General features: G+C 41.7%; 1 protein-coding gene across 1 annotated transcript in view; it reads left to right on the forward strand.

Annotated features, from left to right (window-relative positions):
- The first annotated feature begins 528 nt into the window (after positions 1 to 528).
- Positions 529 to 25,135, forward strand: part of thsd7ab (thrombospondin, type I, domain containing 7Ab) — a 124,039-nt gene continuing 99,432 nt past the window's right edge. Inside the window, exon 1 of the mRNA XM_070911829.1 lies at positions 529 to 679. Within this exon, the coding sequence (XP_070767930.1) occupies positions 529 to 679 (151 nt within the window). The remainder of the gene's footprint in view (positions 680 to 25,135) is intronic.

Below are 25,135 nucleotides of genomic sequence, written 5' to 3' on the forward strand. Positions count from 1 at the left end.
TGAGTGAGCGAATAGGAGGCGAAGAGAGAGAGAGTGAGCGAGAGCAAGCGAGAGGGAGGGAAGCGAACAACACTGCAGACACTCGCCCACTGTCACTGCTCCACAGCCAGAGGACAGAGGCAGCAACGGCAACAGTGGCAGCGGATACGATGGAGGAGGAAGACCGAGCCATCCGTCTGCAGCTCAGTCCCCGTCACTGACAGCCTCCCTCTGGGACCATCCTGCCAAGTTGGGAGCAAAACGGGACAAAAAACACAAAAAGGAGAAAACTACTCTCTCTGTCCTTCACAAGACCAAGTGCTGGACCTCAACTCCTGCAGGACTGATAACACACACCACACACACACTCCTCATTATTTTTCCCTCTCTTACACTCACATTCACTTACTCACACCCGCACTCTCTCAAACTGAAGCACACTTCACTTCTTGTTGCCTTTCGGACTAGTGTGTTTTTATTTTTTTTTCCTACACTGCCTTTCGCTGACCTTCTGAGCTGAGTGGATTTACTTTTATCCTGTGGCGGACCATGGGGCTAGGGTGGAGGGGTGCAGCAGGGACCCTCCGAATAAGGACAGAGGGGAGCTGGTACCTTTTGGTGACATTGCTGCTGTTCTGTGGTTTCTGGAAGGCTCACACACAGACAGATGATGGGAAGTCGGTCTACTTCTGGGAAACAGGTACTGTTAAACGGCTAATTAGAGATTACATTTGATCCCTTGTTTTACATATGGAGTTTTTATGATGGTGGGTGGTGAATTAGTGTGTGCTGTCGGTGTTGCTATGGTATGTGACCTCCCACACTCTGAAGCAGCAAACAGTCAGATCTAATCATGTGCGTTTTCAGTTCATTATTTGTGGAAAACGTGTGATAACTTTTTTAGGGAACATTTAAAATCAGTGCATCCAACTGCGTTGCCTTTCTATCATGAAAATAAAAGGTTCTTGGATCTAGTACAGAAACACACATATTATCTTGCTTAATTAACTTGCACATGTCTACAGTGCTTCCAGGTGACACACTTTGGTTGTCTCATGAATTTGTTACTTGAGGTATACGACTCTATGCTGCTGAACTTCAAAGATTCACTTGAAAGATGACCCAGAAATCTACAGTAGAGCTGTCTCCTCGTACTGAATAGCATGTGGCGCGCAGGACGGCCGTGATCCATTTTTGAATGGATTACTTTCATCTCCCTGAGTCTCAGGTGATGCACCATTATTGAAATGTTGCTGCTGTGTGTTACAGCAGGATGATTGATAGACGTTGCCGCACATTTGTGCCCGGTGAGGGAAGCAGAGCGGAATGGTTTTTGATGGTATTGATACGACATCAGCGTTGAATGAGTGGGTTGTGTGTGTGTGTGTGTGTTACATGTAGTAGATGTTGTAGACTGATCGATGGGTGGTTACGGTATATCTAATCTTTGCACATGCTTGTGTTCTGTGCTGAATGTCGCTGTGTTAAACTGTCTATCAGAGAAAGAATCATATGGAGTCAATTGAGTGTCTCAGTGGGATCCATTGAATTATAGTATCACTGTTGACATGCATGGGAAGCCCACTACCAAACATGGATGCTGAGCGCTACTTCAAGGTTCTTGAGTACAGATGTTGCAGTGAGCCGTGATAATTACTGTATTACAGAAAATTACTCTCTGCAGTCCTTTAAAAAATATTTGGGAAGTCCTTTAAGGCATAAATTAAATGACCATCTCTCTTGACTTGATTTAATCCTCAATTAGACAGAAAAGGTTGAGGCGTGCTCTTCTCTTACACAAACACATTTTAACCATATTTTCTCAAAACCCAATACAACTTCTCTTTCTAACCCTAACTCAAACACCCCCACTCCACTTGTCCTGCCCCGCCTTGCCTAGCACCAGTCCCTAGTTGACGTATCCCACGTCCCTCCTGTGGTTCTGCATCTTTAAAGAGGATGTAGCTGAGTAAGGAGATTAAAGGAGCAGGGATTTAACAACCCAGGAAAGACAGCCCAGGGAACAGACTTGAGAAAGAGAAAGGCAGAGTGAGCACTGCAGGCAGAGAGAGGGACTAACTTAACCTACATCTACCCTACTGTAGGTCATCGTGATTACGCCTCTCTCCCACGCTACACCACCTTTCTCCCACACTATACATGCTCCTCAACTGGAAAGCTCTAGGCTCTGTGCTTTGAAAATGTAATCCAGTGCTTGGAGTTTGTTCACTTTTTCCCAAATAAAAGGTACCGCATTGATTTCAGCCCCGGAGTCTTCTTTTTTCCGTGCCTCTTTGGTTGACAATTGCCTGCAGAGTATTAAAATCACATAGGGCAATTTAGAGCTTTGAATCCCAGTGCTTTTCATCAAAATGTGATTATGTTTGCACAAGATTTGCATACTTTTTCTTGCCAATCGAAGCTTGTTTTAAAAAAAACCCCACAAAATGTGATGATGTTTGTGCACATTTGCAGAGTGTGCAGTGGAGGGAATATTCTTGTGGAAAGCAATGCTCTGATGTTTTGCATATTGATGAGTCTAGCTGAAATACAGCCCCTGTCTTTGAAACTGTGGGGAATTGGGCCTGCATTGCTTTTATTGCCTTCTGTGAAAATATGATGTATCTGTTTTGGAAGGTGAGACAGTTCAGTGCTGGGGTTTTTTTGTGCTCTGAATTCTATTCAAATGAGGCAGATAGAGACAACAGGCTCCGCCAGACACTGCAAGTGATATTTCTGAAGGTGGCGGTGAGGATAACTGAAGAAAAAACAAGAGTGATTATAGCCACCGTGAGGACGGTGGTGGTGGTGATGATGATGGTGATAACGACTCGCCACAGTTTTTCCGGGGCCTTAGAGAGATTGCAGGGAGTTTGTCTCCCTCTCAGACGTTATTTTCACACCATTTTTCTTCTTGTCGCTTCCTCTCAAGTGTGCACTCCCTATGCACTTCTTCCTCTGCATCTCTATTGCTCTGTTTCCCTGTCTGGCTCTCATGCTATATTTTGCATTTCTGTTTTAAGATCTACAGCTTTTTCCCCCATCAATGCAACAGTGAAATATGCTGAAATTCCACAGCGACCTTATCTGTTGCCAGTAGTAAGGAGGCATGGATGACAATGGATCTAATAAATCTTGCTGCATCCTGCATATTCATGTGTAATTGAGAAGTGCCACACATGCAGAGGCACACACTCACACTCACACTCACACACACAGCAGGTGCTTCTTTCCCATTCTGGTACTGTGTGTGTGCTTCATTAGACTCCGTTGTTGGAGCGACAAGGTTGCCAGGTTTGAGCTGTCAAGACCTCACATGTCTGCCTGAGGACAAAGCAATTACAGGTGGCAGAGTAGGTGATGGTGTATTCAAGCAGACACATACTGTAACATGTCGATATCTTGGCATTCTCTGTTTGCCTGTAAGTGTTCCTCGTGCAGTTTGATGATGATCATTTTTAAACATAAATCCACAGACAAAGACGGATAACCAGCATCATTATTGTCTTTTTTATATGTTTGCTCGCATCGACAGGCGCTAAATCATGTATCGGTCTGGTTTGATATCCTGATCTGATCACTGTTTATCAACTCCCACCCTCCCTGAGTGCGGACCGTAATCTCTCCTGGGATCCGGATTATCTATCATTCAGATTACGCAGGAGTCGTCCCTGGCCTCTGATCGAGCCAATCCCGTTTCACCTACAGTCTCGCCTCACAGGGTCAAGTCACACTTCTCAGCACGTGTCTCTCTGCCCCGTTAACTCACCTGAGTCATGCACCGCCTGTCCAACTAATTGCTCCAATTTACTTACTGAGTCGCCGTGTGTGTGCGCGCGAGTGTCTGTTGTTAACACCCAAGCGCTGGTAAAGAGCCACAACACTGGCAGGTAACGTTTTAAAACCATTTGAGACTTTACAAAGTTTAGACACATAACAGCAAACCAAAGGCTCTGTGTCAAACAGGCTTCTGATTGGCCACCTGTCACATGCTCTACACAAAGCAGTGCGTTTTCACTTGTTGTGCTGAATTGCCTCCTGGATGGTTAACTAACCAAATCAATCAGTGAATACGACTTTTATATGTAAAGTTCAGTAAGAATGATGAAAATATTGTTTTATCAGATGAGCCCATGAGATATTTCCAGATAATTTAATCACGCCATCGTGAGTCGGTGCATGTGTCTGTATGTGAGTCTGCTTGTGCATGTATTTCTGTACATTTGTCAGCCCCGCATCTCTAATGACCTGTCACTTTGCAGAAACAGGGAGTTTTAGTCCTGCACAGTATCATACAATGAGGAGAACTCTGAACGCGATGCTGTGTGTCACCACGTCCTGCTGATGTCACCTTTCAACGCACGGGGACAGGGCGACTAGCGCTGTCAGGCCATTGTTAGCCGAATACATTCCTCCATTCAGAGAGGCACTGGCAGTGAAGGATGTCACCCGCGCTGAGGGTTGTTAGTAGCTCTCCCACAATCACCTGCTATTATGGCGGACCCACTGAAGAGGCTATCCAGGAAATTGAGGGAGAGCGGGTGTGACGGGTTCACAAGTTCAGTACAGCAAGCCAAGGTCATTAATATGGCAAAACGCCTTCAGCTGAACTGTTTGTAGCAACTGAACACAAGACTATCTGAGCTCCAGAGCGCTGAGATAGATAGAAACAAAAGTGCAGTATTGATGCAGGTGCCTCGGACTAATTAGGCGTAAAGTTGCTTCTCTCGCCTTATTTTCTGTTAAAGAACCACATGAGAAATCTGAGCGTTGGTTAGTTTTGCCTGATCATCTAATTTTATGTGGAATTACTTTGGCTACATTTTTCTTTTGTCTGCATACTTGATTGATTCATGTCCTCAACTGACTTGAGCACCGTCCTCACTCCCAGGTTTAAATTAGAATCTGCTGTCTGAAAATCCTTTGCTTTAAATAGCCGTGTGCTAATACCTGCGTACCTGTATTATGTCCACCAGTTGTCCTGAATTGAGCCAGAGACTTACACACGTCTGGCTGAGTAGCTTTGATATCAGCAGGAATGTGACTGGCATCATCCCAAATGAGAATATCCCTTGGAGATTCCTGCCTCATTTTAGCGAGTGCATTACAATGTGACCCTCTATGACCCTAATTAGCATAGCACCTGAGGGCAAACAACAACCTGGCAGGTAATTGGCCAGCCGCTGTTTAAATTCCTTAGCAACAGCCAACAAATTTAGGCCATGCATATAAATTAAGACAATTTCCTTGGGATTTTCATTTTTCATTACACAGTATGCCAATGGGTTTTATTTTAATTCAGTACGCCTGTGTTTTTGTTTTCATTTTTAGTTCAGTTGGAGTGAAAATGGAGGCTAATTGTATCTGTGTGTGTGTGTGTGTGTGTGTGTGTGTGTCTGGCCCTACAACCATTGGAAAATGAGCACTCAGCAGCCTGTGGAGTCTTTCTCTGGAAAGGCAACAGCAGCAGTAGCCATGTGGCCTCAGCATCTTTCTATCTGAAGGAGGAAGGAAGCTATTTTTCAAAGTAACTTTTTTTGTCTCAGTGGAAAAATAAAGAGAGCGGCTCGAGCTCCAGTGGTCTGTGGTTCAGTGTCACCCCAGCAGAAATGATACAGAACTAGCCCACAGCGTACCGTGACATTGCACTTGATTTTAAAAGCATTCGCAGCACAATACGTCACATTTGACCCAGATTGATCTGTTTTGTGGCTTTATAGATATTACCCCACCACTCTCCACTCTAGAATGCTGCATTTTTGGAAATAGCCAAACCATCCAGTTGAGAAAGATGCCAAAGAGATGCCAGAGTTTGTTTAATCTAAATGGCAGAGCTTACACTAAAACCTGGCTATTACTGATATAGGAGGGATGGCAGGATTAGAGATTACACTTCATCCAAAAAACTTTATTTAGAGTGACATAAGAGGATTCCCACTGCCTTATTCCACCATATTCAAATGGCTCCTAACATGTTTTACATGTGGCGCTATGTCAATCAGCTACGCTACCCGTGTACTTTGTGGCTGGTCATGGCGTGAGTAAGCAGATCAGTGATAGGTTTATGTTATGTCGGGATGTTTTTTTCTCCGATTATCAGCCTTGACCTGGTATATCAAAGTGACACGTGCTGCTGTAAAAAGAAGTCTGACCTACTGAGTGTGTACGCTCAATTTTAGCAGCATCACAATTCATATTTAGTCGTACTTACACCTGGACAAGTCTGCATAAAACCTACGATGTCTACTAATCTACGTCAATTGACTGTAAGGTGAAGGTTGCTCGCCTTGCTCAAGGGCTCTTTGAGAGTAGTTTTTATTCATGTCCCCTCTTGGATTTTCCTAGTCATGCCTTAATACGTTTTACCTACTATTTTTCTCCCGAGTCTTCTCTAAAATAAAGACTGGGCTTGTGTTTTTCTGTGTCGGTCATGTCTCTGCGGTGTCTCTTCACAAACGAGAAGCTAAATCTGCGCTCAGCCACATGTTGAAACACAAACAAATCCTGTGCCCATATTGGGGAAACCGAACCCTTTCGTGGTGAGGGAGTGGCATTCAAAACAGGCCCTTTACTCCCACGAGAGGCGGCCTCAGTGGACTGAGAGGAATAGCGGCATCATCGAAGAAAGCAGTGACATTTAGAGGCTGTGCTGCCTCCTCTGATGCTACTCTAATAAAGCCGTAGAGATGGAGGAGGCTCAGGAGTAAATATCCTCCCGTCCATCCAGCAGCCCTGTCGTTAATCCTTCATCTCTCCCACTGGCCATCAATTGTTTTTGCTCGGCTGCGGGGTAGTCATGGGCATATTTTTTTCTCATGGGAGTAGTCATGGGAGTCTTTTTTGAACATAAAAGCTTCTTGTTGCACAGTAGTTTGAGTGTTCTTGATTTGCTGTCTAGTGGATAAGCTGATGTTGAACTGGATGCTATGGAAAGCACTCGTTGTGAGGCCAGAAGATTAATTCATCATTAGATCATGTGATGAACCGTAAACACAGACTGCTGTAATCTGCTGTGTGGTTAAGGAATATACCAAAGCTATTAAATCTTACTGAATGTCCTGAAAACATTACATTAGAATATTTAGCTGCTGCTGGTTTGACTCTTATATAACCACATTGCTTTTGTTATTGAAAGTCACATTGTAGTGCTGCAGTTTTGACCCCATTTCTGAATGATTTTCTGCTTGTTTTTGGACCATGTGTTCTTGGCTTGTTGAGTAAAAACGGTGCAGTGATTCCTCAGAGTACTCTAAGTAACAGTGACAGGACAGTGGCTTTAGGTAATTGTTTGTGACAGTGTTTGCCAATCCCTGACTTGATGGTGTTGGTCTGTGAAATAATGTTGACCTGTGACTTCTGCATGTTGTGCTTCGGTTCGAGTTTAGTTTGACTGCACAATAGAAATGCAGAAGTGACTAAAGAACAATAATCAGTAACACTTAATGTAGAGTCTACAGCCATGCTAGCAGCTCTGTGATGCTCACAATGACAATGCTAACATGCAGATTTTTAGCAGGTGTTATGCTTACAATATCAGCCACTAGTATGCTAATATTTGCTAGTTAGCACAAAAAAGTACAGCTGAGGTTGATGTGAATGTCATGTTTTTGTAATTTGGCCATAAACCAAAACAATAGACGAAAAACTAATTTTGACCAGAGGACGGCGCTATATGGAAAGTTAAAGATCCCCAAGATTGTTACAATTCATCCTTAGGGGAACCTGAATGTCTCAGTATAAAATATGTACCAAATTTCATGGCAATCCATCCAATAGTTAGTTTCACTCAAAACCACAAATATCAACCTCATGGTGGCGCTAGAGGAAAAGTGAGAGGATCACAAAAGTCATTAGGATTCATCGTCTGGACACCATGAATGATTGTACAAAGTTTCATGCCACTTCATCCAATAGTTTAGATATCTGAGCCTGGACCAAATGGTGGTAAACACAAGGTACACTGACAGTGCAAGACATCATAGTGTTTCTGACAGGTGTCATTTTCACTTGTTAATCCAATCTCTTAGTTAAGTCAAGTAAATTTTATCCACATAGCCTAATATCACAAATCACAAATTTAATAGGTCTTTATCCTCATATCTGTTAAGAGCTGACCTTCACACTAACATGAGGTACTTATTAATCACAGTCAGAGAGAGAAAGATTAAAACAGATATTTTAAGTCAAGTTGGTAGTAAATATGTCAATTATACATTTGACTGATAATATTTACCTCGTTTGCATTCAGGCTATTATACAGTCATTCTTGAAAGTGCTAGCTACTTCTGTTAACCTACAGCTTCTCCATTGGCTTGCCCCATGAGGACACAAGGTAATGATGGGAGTGAGGCAGGCAGAAGTTAAGAAATGGTATGGATCCACTTTAGGGGTGTCTGAAATGGTATTACAAGATTCTGTCAGGCATAAATATGGGAAATACATTGTAATATTTACGATTACAGATATAAAGGCTATATACCCCAACTTTTTGTTTTTTACCTCTTCCAAGTCTTAATTAGTTCAAGACCCCTCCACAATCCCCCAGTAATTTGAACCACAGTGCCAAGGAATACTTAGCCATATTAAAGCTGCGCATGCCAACAGAAATTGGAAAAGGTGGTTAAATTGTGGACTTAAAAATGCATAGAAAAGAAAAAAAGTGTGAGCGAGCACTCTTCGTTTAAGCCCTAAGATCAGCATAATAGGCCTGAAATATATAATGAAGGAGGCAGGGAGAAAGACAGAGATAGGGAGAGGAAGCATAGGAGGATTTGGAGGCATCAGAATCCTCCACACAAAGGAGTTCAGGCTGAGAGAGCACGCCCTGCCATGCTTTAACACTAGTATCAACATAATAAACCAGAAATGTATAATGGTAAAGGGAGAGAGAGACTGATAGAGTGGCTGGCTAATCACCAGCGACAAGCCCCTGGATTAGAGGGAGGGCAGCAGATGGCCCCAGGCAGGGCAGGGCTGACCGTGTATGAATATCCCAGTAGGTTGATCAGGCTCGCTAACTCCTCATGCCTACAGCCGCCAGACACGCTGTGTGTGGAATATTTGTAAGTGTTTTGTTGGTCACTTCCCACCCGTACATTTATTTACCTACAGAGAAGACCACTAATATATTCAAGGAGAAATCACTTACTGAAGACTAACTGAAAGCTATCCCACTTGACAAACTGAACGTTTTCTAGCTACATTTACTTGCATGATGCACTGTACCTTAGTTGGTTAAGGTTTGCTGACATTTAGGGCTGCAGCTATTAGTCTAATGATTATTTTCTTTGATTAATTGATGAACTGTTTAGTCCATAAAATGTAAAAAAGCTTTCCCAGAGCTTATTGTATTGAGTATCTTGTTTTGTCAGACCAACAGTTGCTAACTGTGTCTGTCTGCTGCTTGGTGCTGAGCAGGTAGTGTATAGTGGGTTTTTAGAGGTTTTTCTCTGAAAATGACAATAAGAGAGCGATGAGAGGGAACCAAAACGGTAAAGTTGAGGGCCGGACAGATAAACAATGACATGAAACTCACTAGAAAGCTCCGTAAAGTCGAGGGGAACTGCAATTTTAGGTGATAATCCTCTGTAGGTTCATCATTACGACCAACTCCTTTCTCATTGTCATATTGTTTTCACATTGTCATTTGATAAACAGCATGGCTGGCACTTCCCAAAGACACACACACACTGCAGCTATCCCAACTACAACACCGGGACCCCCACAGAGAGCCTCTCAAAGGGGCAGTTCTGTGCTTCTAGTGACGCCCAAAGCTCCACCGACCTCCTTGCCTTTCCTACAAAGGCAGGTGACATTCACCTTTCTCAGCACGCCATTCAGGTCAGGAGGTTTATTATGAACAAAAATAGCATCCCGTTTAAAACCAGGGTTGTAGTGGTCAGACCAGTTCCCAGTTGATTCTCCCCCAAAGGTAAAATGAAAATTGCACTGATAATAAGACATACTGCGTATTAAAGTTTTATTTAACTTGCAATCCAGAAGATTGTAGTTTCCTGGCTGTGTCCTTTGGTGCTTCACCAATAAGGTTATTCCTGCTGATTTTAAATGGTTGCATAACTAAAACTACAATCTTGAACACCATCCAACTCTTCATCCATCCATTGATTCAAATGTCTATTCATCTGTTCGTCCATTAGCTTTTTCCTCTCTCTAACAATTGTGCTGTGGGTGTATGGCGTGGGCCTGCACTCATGGGTGTCACTTCACACACTAGGTCTCTGGCAAACACACACATATGTACACGCGCATGCACACACACACACACACACACACACGCAGTAAATACCAGTAAAACCACACTTGAATCCATTGAGAGAAAGTTGGCATTTCCCTGTAACACAATGTCGATAACCAGGCAGCTCTGTGCGTGTTTTAGCAGTCACAGTCAGGGAAGAGAATTCTTTAGTGGTCACACCTCCAGTTATATGTAGCTCAGCGCTAGCTTGTTCTTATCTCACGTCGTCTCTGTGTGTCAGTAGTTTGCTTGTGGTTTATTTGTAAGAGAGAACAAATTAAATATTTAATCATTAGTATGATCAGTATACATCTGTTTCATCTGCTCAGTTTGTGGCAGGACGCGGCTAAAATGTCTGTGGTGTAGAAATGTTATAAAATGGAAAAACGAAAGCAGTCCGACAGCCACTTGTAATGTCAAGCTTTTCGCAAGGCGGTGCTAACAGAGCTGCGTTCAATGCTACTATCAATTTGATACGGCGCCTAAAAAACAAACAGCTTTTGAGCCACGTTACACCCTACCTGCTCGATACTACACTACTGTTTCCGGTTTATTTGGTTATTTTGTTATAAAACAAATGAAAACCAATGCTGCCCTAAGTGGAACAGTTTGGAGACAGGCAATTGTCTTTCTTAATGCATTGCAGAGCTATTCAATTGTGCCTCTCCTCTATTGTGTCTCTGTTATACAGTATTCTTTGGAAAAAGCATCACTGGTAAATATGAAGACTTTGGACCATTTTAACAATAATTTCTCAGGTCTCTCCCAAAAAAGCTACCAGACAACTAAAATGCTACGTCTAGGATCCTTACAAACACATAAAATCTGTCCTCAGGTCTCTTCACTTCCTTCCAGTTTGTTATAGAATAGAGAATATAATAAAATACTGCTGCTTGTCTCTAAATCTCTCAGGGGTTTAGGACCAAAATTCAGCCCAGACTGTCTTTCCCTACATGAACCCACTCAGGTCATCTGGTCATTTCATTGTTATGCTTCACATACTCCCTACTCATAATGTCTCTAGTAGAGGTCACGTTGGACCTGATCCGAAACGGACTTGTGGAAACCTACCCAAACATGACGTGCATGAATTAATCCAATGAGGATCTGAGCGCAGTCAGACCCGACCCAAATAGTCCCAAGAATAATCGTTATTTGATAGCATTTCTTTTAAAAATGGCTACTGATATAATAAAATATTTCCTCCTGCACAGATGCACTCGTGTATTTGACAGTTTGACACACAGATCCAAGACCCAATTAGACTGAGTATAATTCGGGTCCCGGGTCTGGTCTCAGTTCCTCAGAAGCGACTGGACAGGTTTTATTTGTTTATACACATATAGTATGGCCGGACCACAAGTTAACCTGTAACATCCACAGTATTTGTCATGGTCAAGCTGGTGGGAGGATGATGTGCGTGCAGTACTGAACATTTATTTAAATTAATTCATCAGGTTTGACAGCCATATTCTACAGCTGTATATAGCTAATCCATGTGAAGCCAAACATATATTTGTAGAGAGATTTGCAGTCTGATATTGCTTTGTACTGGATTTGTTTTGTTTTGGACTATATTAGTCTCAAAGTCTCATTTTCAAACTAAAATAAAAGCAGTCTTTGATCATGCCTGTAATATGTGTCAGTGGCTTTCCAGTCCTAAGTGTTGCGATTAAATTAGAGTGCAACCATAAAATATTCAAATTAGCCTTTGTCATTTAAAGATTAGGCGAGCTGTACTCGATTATGAGAGCACACAATTAGATCCAAAACAAGCAGCACGCCACAGACACTGTAAAGAGCAGATGAGAATTGATGTTGCGTTGATGTGTCCTTTTGTGTTGTCGCAGCGTACTCCCCTAAGAGGACTCATTAATGAACAAGCAGCCAAGACAACCCCTGCTACTGTAATTCATCATGACACGTGTGACCTCCCTCCTCGGTGCCACTGGCTATTCTCACTGTGCCCTTCTTCATCCTCTGTAGACGCACAGGAATGTGCGAGATGCCTAAACCTCCAGTAGCGCCATTTATTCTGGATTAAAATATTTAAGGATTACAATTGCATTGTATGTTTTGTTTTTAACAGTTCCTTTTATTTTATTATGTATAGCTGTTTTGTCTCCCTGCCAGCGTCTTAGCTTTTCTTTTTTTTTGGTTGTTTTACTTTACAGTTTTAACAATCCTGACACAAAAAAAGCACACATTTTCCCATCTTGTACATAGTACAGCATATTTATTCTCCTACTGCTCTTTCCATACATCACACATGACTCATGGCCAGAAGCAAACCAGTCATCGCAACATTGACGTCACCGCATGTCACCGGAGACTTGTGTGATAAAATGTGGCACATGTTTACATTGACCTCTGCCTTTACTGCATATCTCTCAGGAGTATCCCGCAGTGCGTGCATGCCACTGTCATGTATGTTCATTTTCATTTTCTCACTAGAATTATCACTATTATTTCAACCATAATCTTCTTGCTCACTTCTCAAAACTTAAGCTTATTTCACAAACTTCTAAACCAGCCCATGATACTGGCTCCCAGCAGAGTCCTTATTAAAACATGTTTTTTGGCACTTTGATCTTGGTGAGAATAGGAGCTACACAAAATATTTTGGTAGCCTTTTTTTTTTACTTTTTTTTTTTACTTGTGTGTAGCTGGACAAAACTAATCCGGAAACTCCACAGCAGGAAGTCTTTGTCATCAACTGAAGTTGTTGAAGGGCCTTGAAGCACTTGAACCACAACTAATTGCAAGACAAAGCTTCGGAAAATGTCATCCATCACCTCCATGTTTACATTCTCCCAGTTCATTTTTCTGAAAAGGGCCCTTATTGCAAACCCAGTGGTCACACAGAGGAAGGGGAAGAATAGGGTCGCTTCCTCCTGGAAGCAGTGAGAAATTGCCAGTTTGCTACAGGAATTCACCCCTTTTCTCTCTTGCGCTCCGGATGAGAACTAAGTTTTTTGGAATTACAGCTGTGCCAGAAGTTCTTGGAGGGCACGCCGCTGTGTGCTCCAGACCTCCTCTCTTTTAAATGAAAAACTCAACCTTTTGTGATCTCACACTGTTTGGTATCATCAATCTGAGGAGGTTTTTATTTTATTTTTTTGTGATTGAGCGTTGTAATTTACTTTTTCTGGGTTACCTGCTTTCCTTCAACCTGCCTTGTTTTCTTCTTCTTCGGTTAGTGATTTCCTGTTTCCCCAGAATGACTTTCAACAACCCCCAGAGAACAAGGCTCTTTCTGCTGTATATGAGTCGATGGAGAGACAAAAAATGATAACAGAGGAAGAGTTTTTATAGTCGACAAAAGGAAAGAGTCCCACCCTTGACTGACAACCCGAGATGTTGTGCTGGTGCAATTTTTAATGGCGTACAGAAGCTACTGTCAGTTGATAAATTGGTATCATTGTCTGTTTGATGGTTTTCTCTCCGTGTGACTGCTATACATCGGTACAAAATGGCATCTGTAGAAATACACCCCTTTTATTTGAATAACATTGCTAATTTATTAGCAGATTAGTCAGCTCTCCAGTAATCCGTTATTCTTGTTCTTTGGAGCTGTTATTAAAAGTGACGGGACAATACCATTGCCATTGTTTTATTGTTTTTCTTTGACCTTCAGAAAGGAGGACGACAAAGCTAGCAGTGATTGAGCCATAAAGAGCAGTAAGGCTAAACATACCCTGCTTATATGTTATCTCCCTGGTGAATTATCCACATTCTGTGTTACTTAGCCAGTTGGGATTCAGTGAGCAGCCGCTTGCTCACTATTTATTGGACCATACATCATGCATTTATCAGGCTTCTGTCTTGCTCCTCGGCAGCAAGTGAAATAAGAATAAAGAAATAACACAGCCCACATCCGTCTGTACGAGCACCCTCGGCTCTCTGGTACAGTGTGTCATTAGAAGTTCTCGTCAGCTGTCAGCGGCTGCAGAGCGAACAGGCCGACCTGACCCTCCTTCAGCCGAACACACCTGCCTCACTGAATATTGTGTGTGTGTGTGTGTGTGTGTGTGTGTGTGTTTCTCTGAAAGCACGACCAACAGGATTATATACCTGTCACAGCTGTCAGTCAAGGCCCGAGCTGCCCCCTCCACCTCCACTCCCACCTCCCCACCAACCCCCTGCTGTGAGCTGCTGACAGCTGTAGTCATGGCAACAAAGATAATATGATGACGGTGTATATGTCAAAGCCTCTGCCCCACTACCTGCGACTGCACCTGTCTTGCGCGCTTGACATCTATTTAATGGGAATATGTTTAACTGTCATGCAGATAAATATGTGGTTGTTTAGCAGTCTGTTTTTATCAAAGTCCCCTCTAGAAGTTGTCTGAGAGAAATTAGTGATTTTCAACAGAACAGAAATGAGGTTTGTATTGAGTATACCAGTGATGGTAGAAGAACTCTCTATTTAAATAAAGGCAACAGTACCACAGAGGAAAAAGAGCTAACTTTTTGCTAAAAAAGGATTTTGCTGATTCCTCTGTCATAGAGCTCCATTGTTGTCCAAAAAATCAGTAAAAACACATCAGTGAGCCACACCGGGTGACATGTTCCTTCATTTCCATGAATACAACTAAGGTAGTTTATTTAGAGTCGGAAAATACTGCCTAAAACAGTAATTATTTAAAAATGAAAGTATATAGTTGTGTAAAGATTTAATTGTTCAGTAGGAATGAATGGACTTGGAGTTGTACTTTCATGGGATTTGTTTGACAATAAGAAAAGTAGAATAACACCAGCCGTATAGTTCTCTAAAGTATTTAAAAGTTCTGCTTTTAAAATATTGCTTAAGTATAAGTAAATAAGTATTTCTTCTTTAGCCTGTAAGCCTGTAAGAAAATATCTGAGACCCTTTTTCCTGAAAAGCTGACATTTTGGAGATACACCATTTTGTCCAACAACAGTGAGTTTATCTAAAAAAACCTAATCTGCAAAATAACTGCAATAAATGTGGTATAAAATGTACAATAGTTCCTAAATTCTAGTGGAAGTGAATAATAAAAGTAAAATAAATCTGTGCCTGAACCTGTCTTCACTAGGCCCATTAAGTGTGTGCGTGTGTGAAAGTATGTAACCCAGAGTTTCCCATTGGAAGTTGGTCAAGAGTTGAGCTAATGTTCTCACTCTGAGCTTGAGTTTGGGAATTTGAATGTCCCGTGTTGATCCAGATGTTGTGTCAGAGGCTTTTCCTCTCTGACAAGAATGCAGCTGTGGCAGAAACACTGGTATGTGTGTGTACAGTTCTGTGCATGTGTGTCTGTCTGTGTGTGTGTTTGAAATGTAGGTCAGTGCTGCTGTTGTAGCCTGCTGGTGAACCCCCCAGTCAGACTGTGGACAATCTGAACTGGCATGTGTGCGCTCGCACATGGGCATGTGTCTTTGTGTGGACCCACCCTTCCATTGATCCTCCACATCTGTTTGTTTGTTTTTTTACTTACCGTCATAAAGAAATACTGCAGCCCACCAACAAGACATCTAAATCACAGTAGGAAGAGCCACGGTGGGAGTTGTATAAGTAGCACCGGCAGCAGTTGGTCAGCTCTCCACGCTTCTTGAACATTATTTAAGAGAGGCTCATTTCTGATGCAATCTTCCCTTAGTCCACTGTTAATTTACAGAGGATTAAAATCATTAAAGCCTGCTCGTCCCTGCTCACGGCATTTCTCGTTGACTGTCGGGTCCCTCGTGAGTAAAACTGTAGCCTGAAGACCCTGCAGCGCTTTGTTGTTTACATGATTGGAGACTGCAGATGAGGAAGAAATGGAGGAGGAGTGGATGAACAGAGAGAGACAGTGAGGGAGAGAGTGGTAGTGTTGGTGTGATCCGCAGATGAATTAAATTGAGCGAAGCAGTGGGTGAAAAAGGGAGATTACTTCTTCCCTTCACACTGTCCACACTTATCAAATATGTACCATTATAGGCGTTGATCTCCTGTTACTGCAGGCACAGTAAACTGCTGCTGCTCTTTGACTCCATCAAGAATTCTCCATCTTCTGCTTGCTTGGTGTGCTACCAGTTGCTGACAAGGGCAGCCTTGTCTTCTACAAACTTTTTCTGGCGGCAATTAAAGTTATCTCAAGTATTGTTGAAGTATTGATCGAGCAGTTTCAGTTGTTAGCCCTAAATTGTGGAGCAGTCTGCCACTAACTTCTTCCCCCTCCGTTGATGCCTTTAAATCCCGCCTCATCTCTTTTCTCTAGCCTCTCATTGTCAGCATGAAGACATGCCTGACCTGACCTTTGTCTTATGATGTTCTATGCTTTCATCCTCTTATTTATGTCTGTCTTATGGTGATTCCTGTGTGTTTGTTTGGTTGTATTCATCAGTCGAATAATCCCATCATTCAATCCCTCCAAAGCACTTTAACGTTTGTTGTTTTTAAATGTTTAATCATCAATTTAGTGTTTTTTATTGAGATTTGTTGACAACAAGAAATGTATTGAAGTCAGAAGACTTATTCTTTAATACAATACTCACATGCCCATATATACTGTTTATATTGAAAGACTGCAATGACTGGCTTTCTTCTAGCCATGAGGCATGTGTGATGTATGGAAAGAGCCAAAGCAGAACTAATGCTAATGCTAGTGGAGTAGCCAGCGACTGTAATTCCACCTGCCCATCCAGACCGTGAAGTCATCCCTTCCTGGAGCAACTACACTGTAAAAGATGAGTTACACAAACACACTTTCTGTGCTAAAGCCAAAGCTTCAATTATGCTTTGCAGTCGGAATTATACAAATCAAGTGAGGATTTTCCTGAGTTACAGTCTTTTTAGTGCAAAATGAGTACAAACATCTATTGTGTTATTATCCCTCCATGCAGCTAGACAAGGAAACAGTCTGGGGAAACGCAACTTAAGCGAGCTTTGGCTGAACTTGAATGCATTTTCACACAGAATGAGGACTGTGGATTTGTTCCCCATCTCTTACGATGGAGTAAGGGATCACTTCGCTGCCAGTATGGAGAGCGCCACCCTGACCTCTTTATGTCCCCGTACTCTATGAATACGTCTTGCATTGACACTGAAGGTTGTGCGAGGACAGTTTCCAGGGTGTCTCCTCCTGATGGACGAGAGTTTCATGTTACAGCATCTTGTGAGTTTACTAGTTTAGTTTAGTATAATGCTGAGGACACAGGAAGGATGTGGACAGACGTATTCAGTGGGGGATGTGAGTTTACTGTATGCAGTGATGCAGGATGCTGTAGATGTCAACACTTGTAGTTCAGTATTACTGAAACAAACACGTCTGATTAAACTTTCACGAAACTTACGTATTCAGTTCCAATCCAACAATCTTAACTTATTGTCAGACCTGAGGCTCAGCCACACCAGCACTTTTAAAAGATTCACTCAAGGGCAAAAGTTCAATCTGTGAGTATTTTTCATGTCGAGTTCAACTTGAACTTTGACGTGCAAATTTGCAAAATGGAGAACGCAATCGTAGCTCAATAGCTGTGTTGCTCTATCCACTTTTATTTGTCTTTCTCTGTCGGGGAATAAACTGCTCCACAAAAGAGGAATGGTGTGTAAACAGTTATTAGGCAGGAGTCGATGGTACATATAGTTGAATAAACAGTGTGAACTAATTGTTCCTTTAGCGACTGAGCAAACCTCTGAGAGCTTTTATCCCTCTTCAATACGTCTTTATTGAATGAAATGATGTTCAAACCTGAAAACAAAATGTTAAGGGGGGTATAAACAGCCCGATACAGTAGAATAGAACAGATAGAAGAAGCTTTTGTGACAGACTAGCAGCACGTTCCTGAAAAGGTGAACCATACGTCTTTATCCGATTGTAATAGAAATAAAATTAAAAAATAAACTACTTAGTAAATGTAGAAAATAACCTAGCAAACAAACCATCTTTAGGAATTTTTCAAATAACTGATAGAAAATAAGAAATGGTTGCACTTAATTAATTGGGGCATTCAACTCAGACAGGGTTGTCAGCATGACATGACATTTACAGGTTGACACTATTCATTCTGGAGCTAATTCATTGAGTTTCAGCTAGTGCACCTTAACCTCATTATCTTGTACTGTTTACGTCAACATCCAGAGAAACATGTTTTTGGGTTTTTTTATGCATCTAAATAGTGCAGGATGAATTATCGCGGTATGATATGTTTTTATTGTTCTGTCTGTGCTGCCGCTGGACTGGAACAAAAAATACAAACGATAGGAAAAAAAGAAGGAGAGACTGAAGTGAAGGTTATAAGGCAAAGAGAGAATGAAAAGTATGAGCAGGTACATACCACCATGTTTCAAGAGCGTCACCTCTCCCAATTTGATTCACACTCATTCCAATTTTGTATAATTTGAACTCCCAAATTAGTCATTTTAACAGTTTTCTCACATTGTTCTCCAGCAGAGCAGTTTGCCCCTCATAACCACAGCTCGAAAATGCACGAGGATGACGAGGACAGTAACAGAAAGAAAGATTCAGAGCAGACAAGCCACTCCTGGTGACATCCGTTCCTCTCAACAGCATCTCCATAAAAATCAAGTGGCTATCATCAGAAGCTTTAGCCTGTAGCATGGAAATTGACAGTATTAACCTTTAGTGGTGCTTGACACTGTAATGCTCTTTTGTCAGAGTAGATTCCCAATGCCTCTCACGTATGGGTTGACCCCACTGGGACACTGTTATTTATAAAGGGAAAGTGGAAGGAATATGAGAGGGGAAAGGAGAGAGAAAAAGCCTAAGAGAATAGAGTTGATGGAATGGGTGTGAAAGAGGAAGAGAGCAGCAGAGACAACAGAGACCCACTGTGAAAATGAATGCAGCCTCTCACGATGGAGCAGCATACTCAAGGGAGAGAAATAATAAGACTTCCCTCGGTGTACTCTGCTGCCAAATGCTATGATTGATCAAGTCAGAGCTCCTCTCTTTATTAACGCTGATCATATATTGCCAGCAGCGGGGTTTTCCTACACGACTTTAAGGATGAGAGGGAAGAACACTCTTCAATTTCATCTGAAATTTATTTCCATCTGTCAGGTTCAATTTATCTGCGATATTGCGGGTGTACCCTGATATGTCTGTCAAAGCCTCCTTGTCAAAAGAACCGGCTGACTTTTAAACTGCCACCATCAAACATCCTTCAAAGACACCATGTTGGCCTTTGAGGCAATACTGTTTCATACCAGCCAAGTTTGATCCTTTCTCCGTCAATTCAGTCTGGGCTATAAAATCTAGAATTTTATTTCCACTGAAGATATCAATCTAAGTAAATACAGCAACATCAGCTGAAGAATATAAGCAATAACAGTTCAAAGCACCGCTTTCCTCTTATCTTTACAAGAAAATAGCTTTACTTTATGTTCTCTACAAATCCTATATCAAAGCAGAAGCTCACATCACCCAATCGCTCCTTTTCTCAATGTCATTGCTGAGTATGGGGGGAGTATTGCAGAGCAGTGTTTGATTCCCCCAAAAAACATGGTGTTTAAGATGATGGTCCAGGGCAGCTATTGAGTTGCTTTGATCCTCCACCTACTGGGGTGCCTTTGAAAGTGGCTCTTTGGAGTGAAGAACGTTCTGTCAAAGGTCTCGTCTACAAAATACAACTCTGCTGAGGGCTTGAAAGCGTTACACACTGATGGCCAAACCAGGACACTCAACAGAAACGCCAAATCCAACAGAAACTCTCTTTCAATTGAAATTTAGTTTTTACTTCCTCAGCTCTGGATTTCAGGTGAGTTGGCTTTCGTCAGAAAAGCTTTTACACCCAAAAGCCAAATTTCAAATGTAATGTAATGTACATACTTCCCAACTGTGAATCAAGTCTCTGTCTGTGTTCGATTAATATCTGTGGCTGAAGGATGATCATTGTCTGAGGTCGTGTTTTGGGTTTTGGGTCAGCGTCCTGGTGCAGAGGCCTCTGGCAGTGTTATTCTTCTGTTCGTCCTCGGAGGATAAAAGGATCCTGCTACTGTTGTGATAGCTTCCCAGATTGTTTTTTAATGAGTCAAACTAGGGCCGAAACTAAAGATTTTCTTGAATATTTCTGTCTATAAAATGTTAGAAAGTGGTAAAAAAAAAAACTATTTTTCATGACTGAAACTATTCGTCGAAATGAAAAAAAGTTGCTGCAATTCAAACAGGCCACTCTGGATTGCATTTCAGTTTCTCACTGCTACCTGTAACAACACACCCATGATAATGCAGCCCCTTGGGTTTTTTTAATGCAGTGCTAATTCTGTTTTGAGCGCCCCCTAATGGTGTAAATCCTATTGTACCTCATCAAAATCCTGAAATGTGTGTAGATTTTCTTTATTTAGAGATTTTCACATATTCTGCAGACTGACACCAAACTACTAATCTTATTTAAATCTGCATCCAAGACCAGCTTTGTGCTGCTGTGCTAATGCATCATTTGATGCATTTTCAGTAAAATACACATTTGTTGCAGTTTTCAATCTGAAATTGCTGAACCACTTAGTAATCCTGTGTTATTACAGATGGAAATTACACATTGAGCAGCCAGTGTAAAGATATGCAGCCATGGTGTAGCCCTTTGCTTTTCAGTAGCATCTGCATAGTGTCCAACATGTGAGTGAGACACATCTGGTCTGCAGCATCATTAACCCACATTTATTCCCAGATTGCACAGTGTTGTCACAGCGAATGCCCTCCGTGGGCTACATGTACAGGCACACAGACACAAACAAACAAATCCCAAACACCCACCCGTTCCCGCTGCTATCAGCTCAGATGCTGCTTTCATTCACATTTGCCCGCTCCTTTGCGCCCTCGTTTGCTCTTGAACAGATGGAGCCATAAGCTAGCATGTAGCGCTCCTCATGCTAACACTGAGTCTGCATGTTAAGGGCACTGCTGCCACACCCATGCAGACTCTCTCCCTCTCTCCCCCCGCTGTGGTTCATGTCACACCAGCTCGTCTACCTGGATGCACTCCCACACCCCTCTGCCCTCCTGTCCCACTCTCCGGCGATTACCACTCTAATCCATATTTAATGGATTCAGTACACTCTCTCAACCTGTCCCGATGCTTGCCCTTGATTAAACCTCCACTGTGTTACGATCCAGATGCTACGAGTGGATCGAGCAAGGGGCTAAGGTGTCTACGTTAGATGAGTCAAAGCGCAGACTTTTCCAGTTTGAGTTGAGAAAATTGATTGGCTCCGCGGGGGCGGCTTGTTCAATCACAGCTACAGAGAAGCTATTATCTCGTATGTGTTTAATCCGATTGCGTTGTCTCCACTTACACAGACACTGAAGAAAACAGTTTGATCGCGCTGCTGTTGCCAACTGAGGATTGACGACAAACAGGGAAGAGGGAAGAGAATCATGTGTTTATTGATGATGATGGTGTGTCAAGCTGGAAATACAGAACAGGTGCAGGAGAACACTGTTCTCCTTGATTGTTTTCTCCAGATTCGGATCCATGTAAGGAAACAAAATATCAGAGGCTCACCCAAACCAAAGGCGTCTTTGGATAGATGTTAGTGGAGTGTGTGTGTTGTGTACGTGTCTGTGTTTGTGTAAATTGCTCGAGAAAGTGCATATGCTCAAAGCTCCCATCTCCCTCCTGTCCTTGTGTGAGATCACATGCTCAGTGGCCCCATCTCCTCTCTCTCATGTTTACCTGCAGCAGCGCAGCAGTGAAATCAAAGGGCAGAAACAGAGAGTTGTGTGCTCATTTATCTCTGCGCCTTCAGTTGGAGGGTGGCAGTTTTTACAGCTCACACCCGCCTGGTGCGATCATAGCACTCAGCATGTGTGTGTGTACGTGTGTTCTCCATCACCTTGGACCTCCTGGTCTACCTGATCTACCCGGTAGCGATATCCTTCTTGCAGCTCACTATGAGGAGTCCATTAGCTCTTCTCACATTGCAGTGAGCTGGAAAGGATTTTAATATCGTGTTGCTGTTCCTTGAAAGCTTTGTTCTTTTTCGCCCGCTAATTTATGGAGGAAACTGAGGCCGTGGGTGGCTCATTTATACATAATAATATTCCTTGTGATGTCACTTCTTGTTATCTCTTCTCTGACTTAGATGACAGGATGTAAGCAAGGAAAATCAGATGAGAGCCACATGATGAAATGCATGTACTGTACAGGTATAGCAATTCCCAGAGCGAGCCTGTAAGCTACACAGTAGGTTCTTTCAGAAAGATCAGGTTGAACCGAAGCACACCATCCTGTTCAGCGTCTTCTCACCTGGATTGCTCTGTATTTTTAAGTTGTCCCTTGTAATAACTTTAACAAGAAAGTCTCAATCTGCCCACGTCTGCTATTAGTATTTCTATTGTATTATTCTCAGTCATTTTTAGGCTGATTTAGACAGCATCAGCTTTCAAAATGTATCCTATTGTGGAGTTGTAGGTGTTCAGATTTCATGCGAGGCAATTGTCTTCTTAGTGATATGTGTAAGTTAGCCCAGTATCCCAATGAATTACATCCATATTCGGAACCTCATGACTTACGTCCAACACCAACCTTCAGTGCCGATACAGAAAGTTGAGTGTCCTTTTTGGAGTGTAATATGTTCATTGAATAAAGTTAAAGTTGGTTATAAATACATGATTTGCTGAGAAGCAAACGTTATATGAACAAGGGGCTAAATTGCAGTCAAATTTAGTTGCATCCCCTCTGTAGATGTAAGGACTGAATGTAACTATGTGCAATCCAGTTTAATCCCTTTACCTTTATTTCTTTCTTTCTGTGAATTTGTAAATGTCAGTTTTTTAGTTGTAGTAGCTTTTTTATAACAGTCGTTTTTATTTATTATATCTTGATTCTCTACTTTCACTATCCTGTATGCTGCTGTAACAATGCAAATTTCCCCACTGAGGGATTAATAAAGGATTATCTTATCTTATCTTATCTTACGTTATTGTCAATGTCAGTAGTGTCACTGGTGTTACTAGCGAGAGTTACCGAAAATGCATCAGAAACACTGGTGGAGCTAGCATCCAATCCCGACACAGGTGGGGGAAAAAAATAACGCTTTAGAGGTCATGGGGGTAGAAAAGTTGATGTCATGTCTGTCATGCCAGAGACTTATAATTGACTTTATTACCCTAAACTTATTTAAGTGTTTCTGTTGCCTAAAAGTCAAGGCAACTGAAACACTGGATTGTGGTTTATTTGTACGATCTTTCCCTAACTTTAACCATGCTGTAGTTGGCATTCACAGGTATTGTAGAACGGCTTCTGATGATTCCCTACATAGACAATGTTTGTTTGTGATGTACTGTTGTATTTCGAGTAAGGCTTGGAGGTGTGCACTTATCTAACTTTGGTTTTATTCGCACTTTTAGTATATAAGACTATTTTTAATGACACACCTGCGTCTGTTTGATTCCTCTGTACCTGACAAGAAGCCTGTTTGGGCTTGAAACATTGTCCTTTTTCTAATGTGACAAAGACAACATTTTTAAGGGAGCAGATGACAGTTTGGCTCCTTTGAGAGACAGAAATCACAGTCACCATATTTTTGGACTCAGCGCCTAGACGAGATGGATGTACTTGTGTATTTTCACACGTCTGCTATTATACCTTCCTTTCCTGTGATATAGAGCTCCAAAGTGTTCAGTATTAGATAAATGGTTATGAAATAAACAATCACAAGAATAAATTGTGTAAACTATATACATTTCAACTCATTATTATGAAATATTATTCCATTGATAATGGCCACAGAAACTGACATCTTTTATTTATTTAGCTTATCAAGGCTGCACATGCTACCTACCTTGCTGGCTAACTAGCTAGGAAGGGTTGTGTCGTGTTTGTTAGTTCATTACTCATCATCACAGTGGAGAGACAGTGTTCGCGGCAGCAGCTAGCTAGTTCATTCAGAGTTACTTTGTCTGCGTTTTGATTTTAAAACAGTTTCTCAGAGAAAGAAACACAACCCCGTGAAGGTCAAAAGTCAAGCCAACAGAGGCTAGCTAACAATGCTAAATCTTCACTTTGACTATGAATATTGAGCTCACAAGCTGGCCTAGCTAGCTAGGTAGCATGAGAAGCTTTGTTAAGCTAAATTTAATTACTGTGTCTGTGTGCTGTGTTTATTTACAGCAGCAGCCTCTAGTTGGTGGATTCAGAACAACGTTGGCATTGTTGTTGCTCTAGCTAACAGGAGCTAACTGGCTAAATTTGGTAGCAGTTGGTGAGCTTGCTAGCTTAAGAGAGACATGATTGGCTTACATGTGATGCGGTGACAACACCCCTGTCATGAAATGTGTCGTTATGAAAAGTGACATTATGAAATAAAAACATACTTTTGAAAAAGGTAATTTTGGATATGAATGAAATAGAAATTATATCTGATCAAATTCAGCTATTATGAAAATGAATGTACATGAAACTACATATTTCATAATATGTGGAGTTTTAATAGTTTCTTCAATTATTCCAGACATTGTTGGTTCATTTATACATTTTACACAATTTATTCCATACTGTAAAGCCAGGTTGACCTCAATGGCTACATGTAATGACACCAACAATATATCTACAATTTTGCAGTAGTGAGGAGAAACAGAATATAAAATATTACCATGCAAAATACAGAAGTAAAAATAACCTACTTCTTTCTCTGTTGACAATGAAATGTCTTGTAATGCCGGAAGCTCGTTCATGGCACCGTCCTCCAGCACCCAACTGTCGACAGTGTGAGCAGGAAAAGGGGCTTGAAAGTGACTTGAAACTCCAAATTTTATGAAAAGTTCTTGCTCTAAAACGGGGAAGTGAGTTTTGAAAGCTAGAAATCTCAACTGGTGGAGTAGATGTCATACAGCAACCCTAATATATATTACAGTATGTCAAACTATAAAATCGTAAATATTGCACCTGTAAAAGCTGGTATCCACAGTAGAGATGTCTCTTTTTAGTTATCAGAAA

This window comes from Enoplosus armatus, chromosome 9 (genome assembly GCF_043641665.1).
Source record: "Enoplosus armatus isolate fEnoArm2 chromosome 9, fEnoArm2.hap1, whole genome shotgun sequence".
NCBI lineage: Eukaryota > Metazoa > Chordata > Actinopteri > Centrarchiformes > Enoplosidae > Enoplosus > Enoplosus armatus.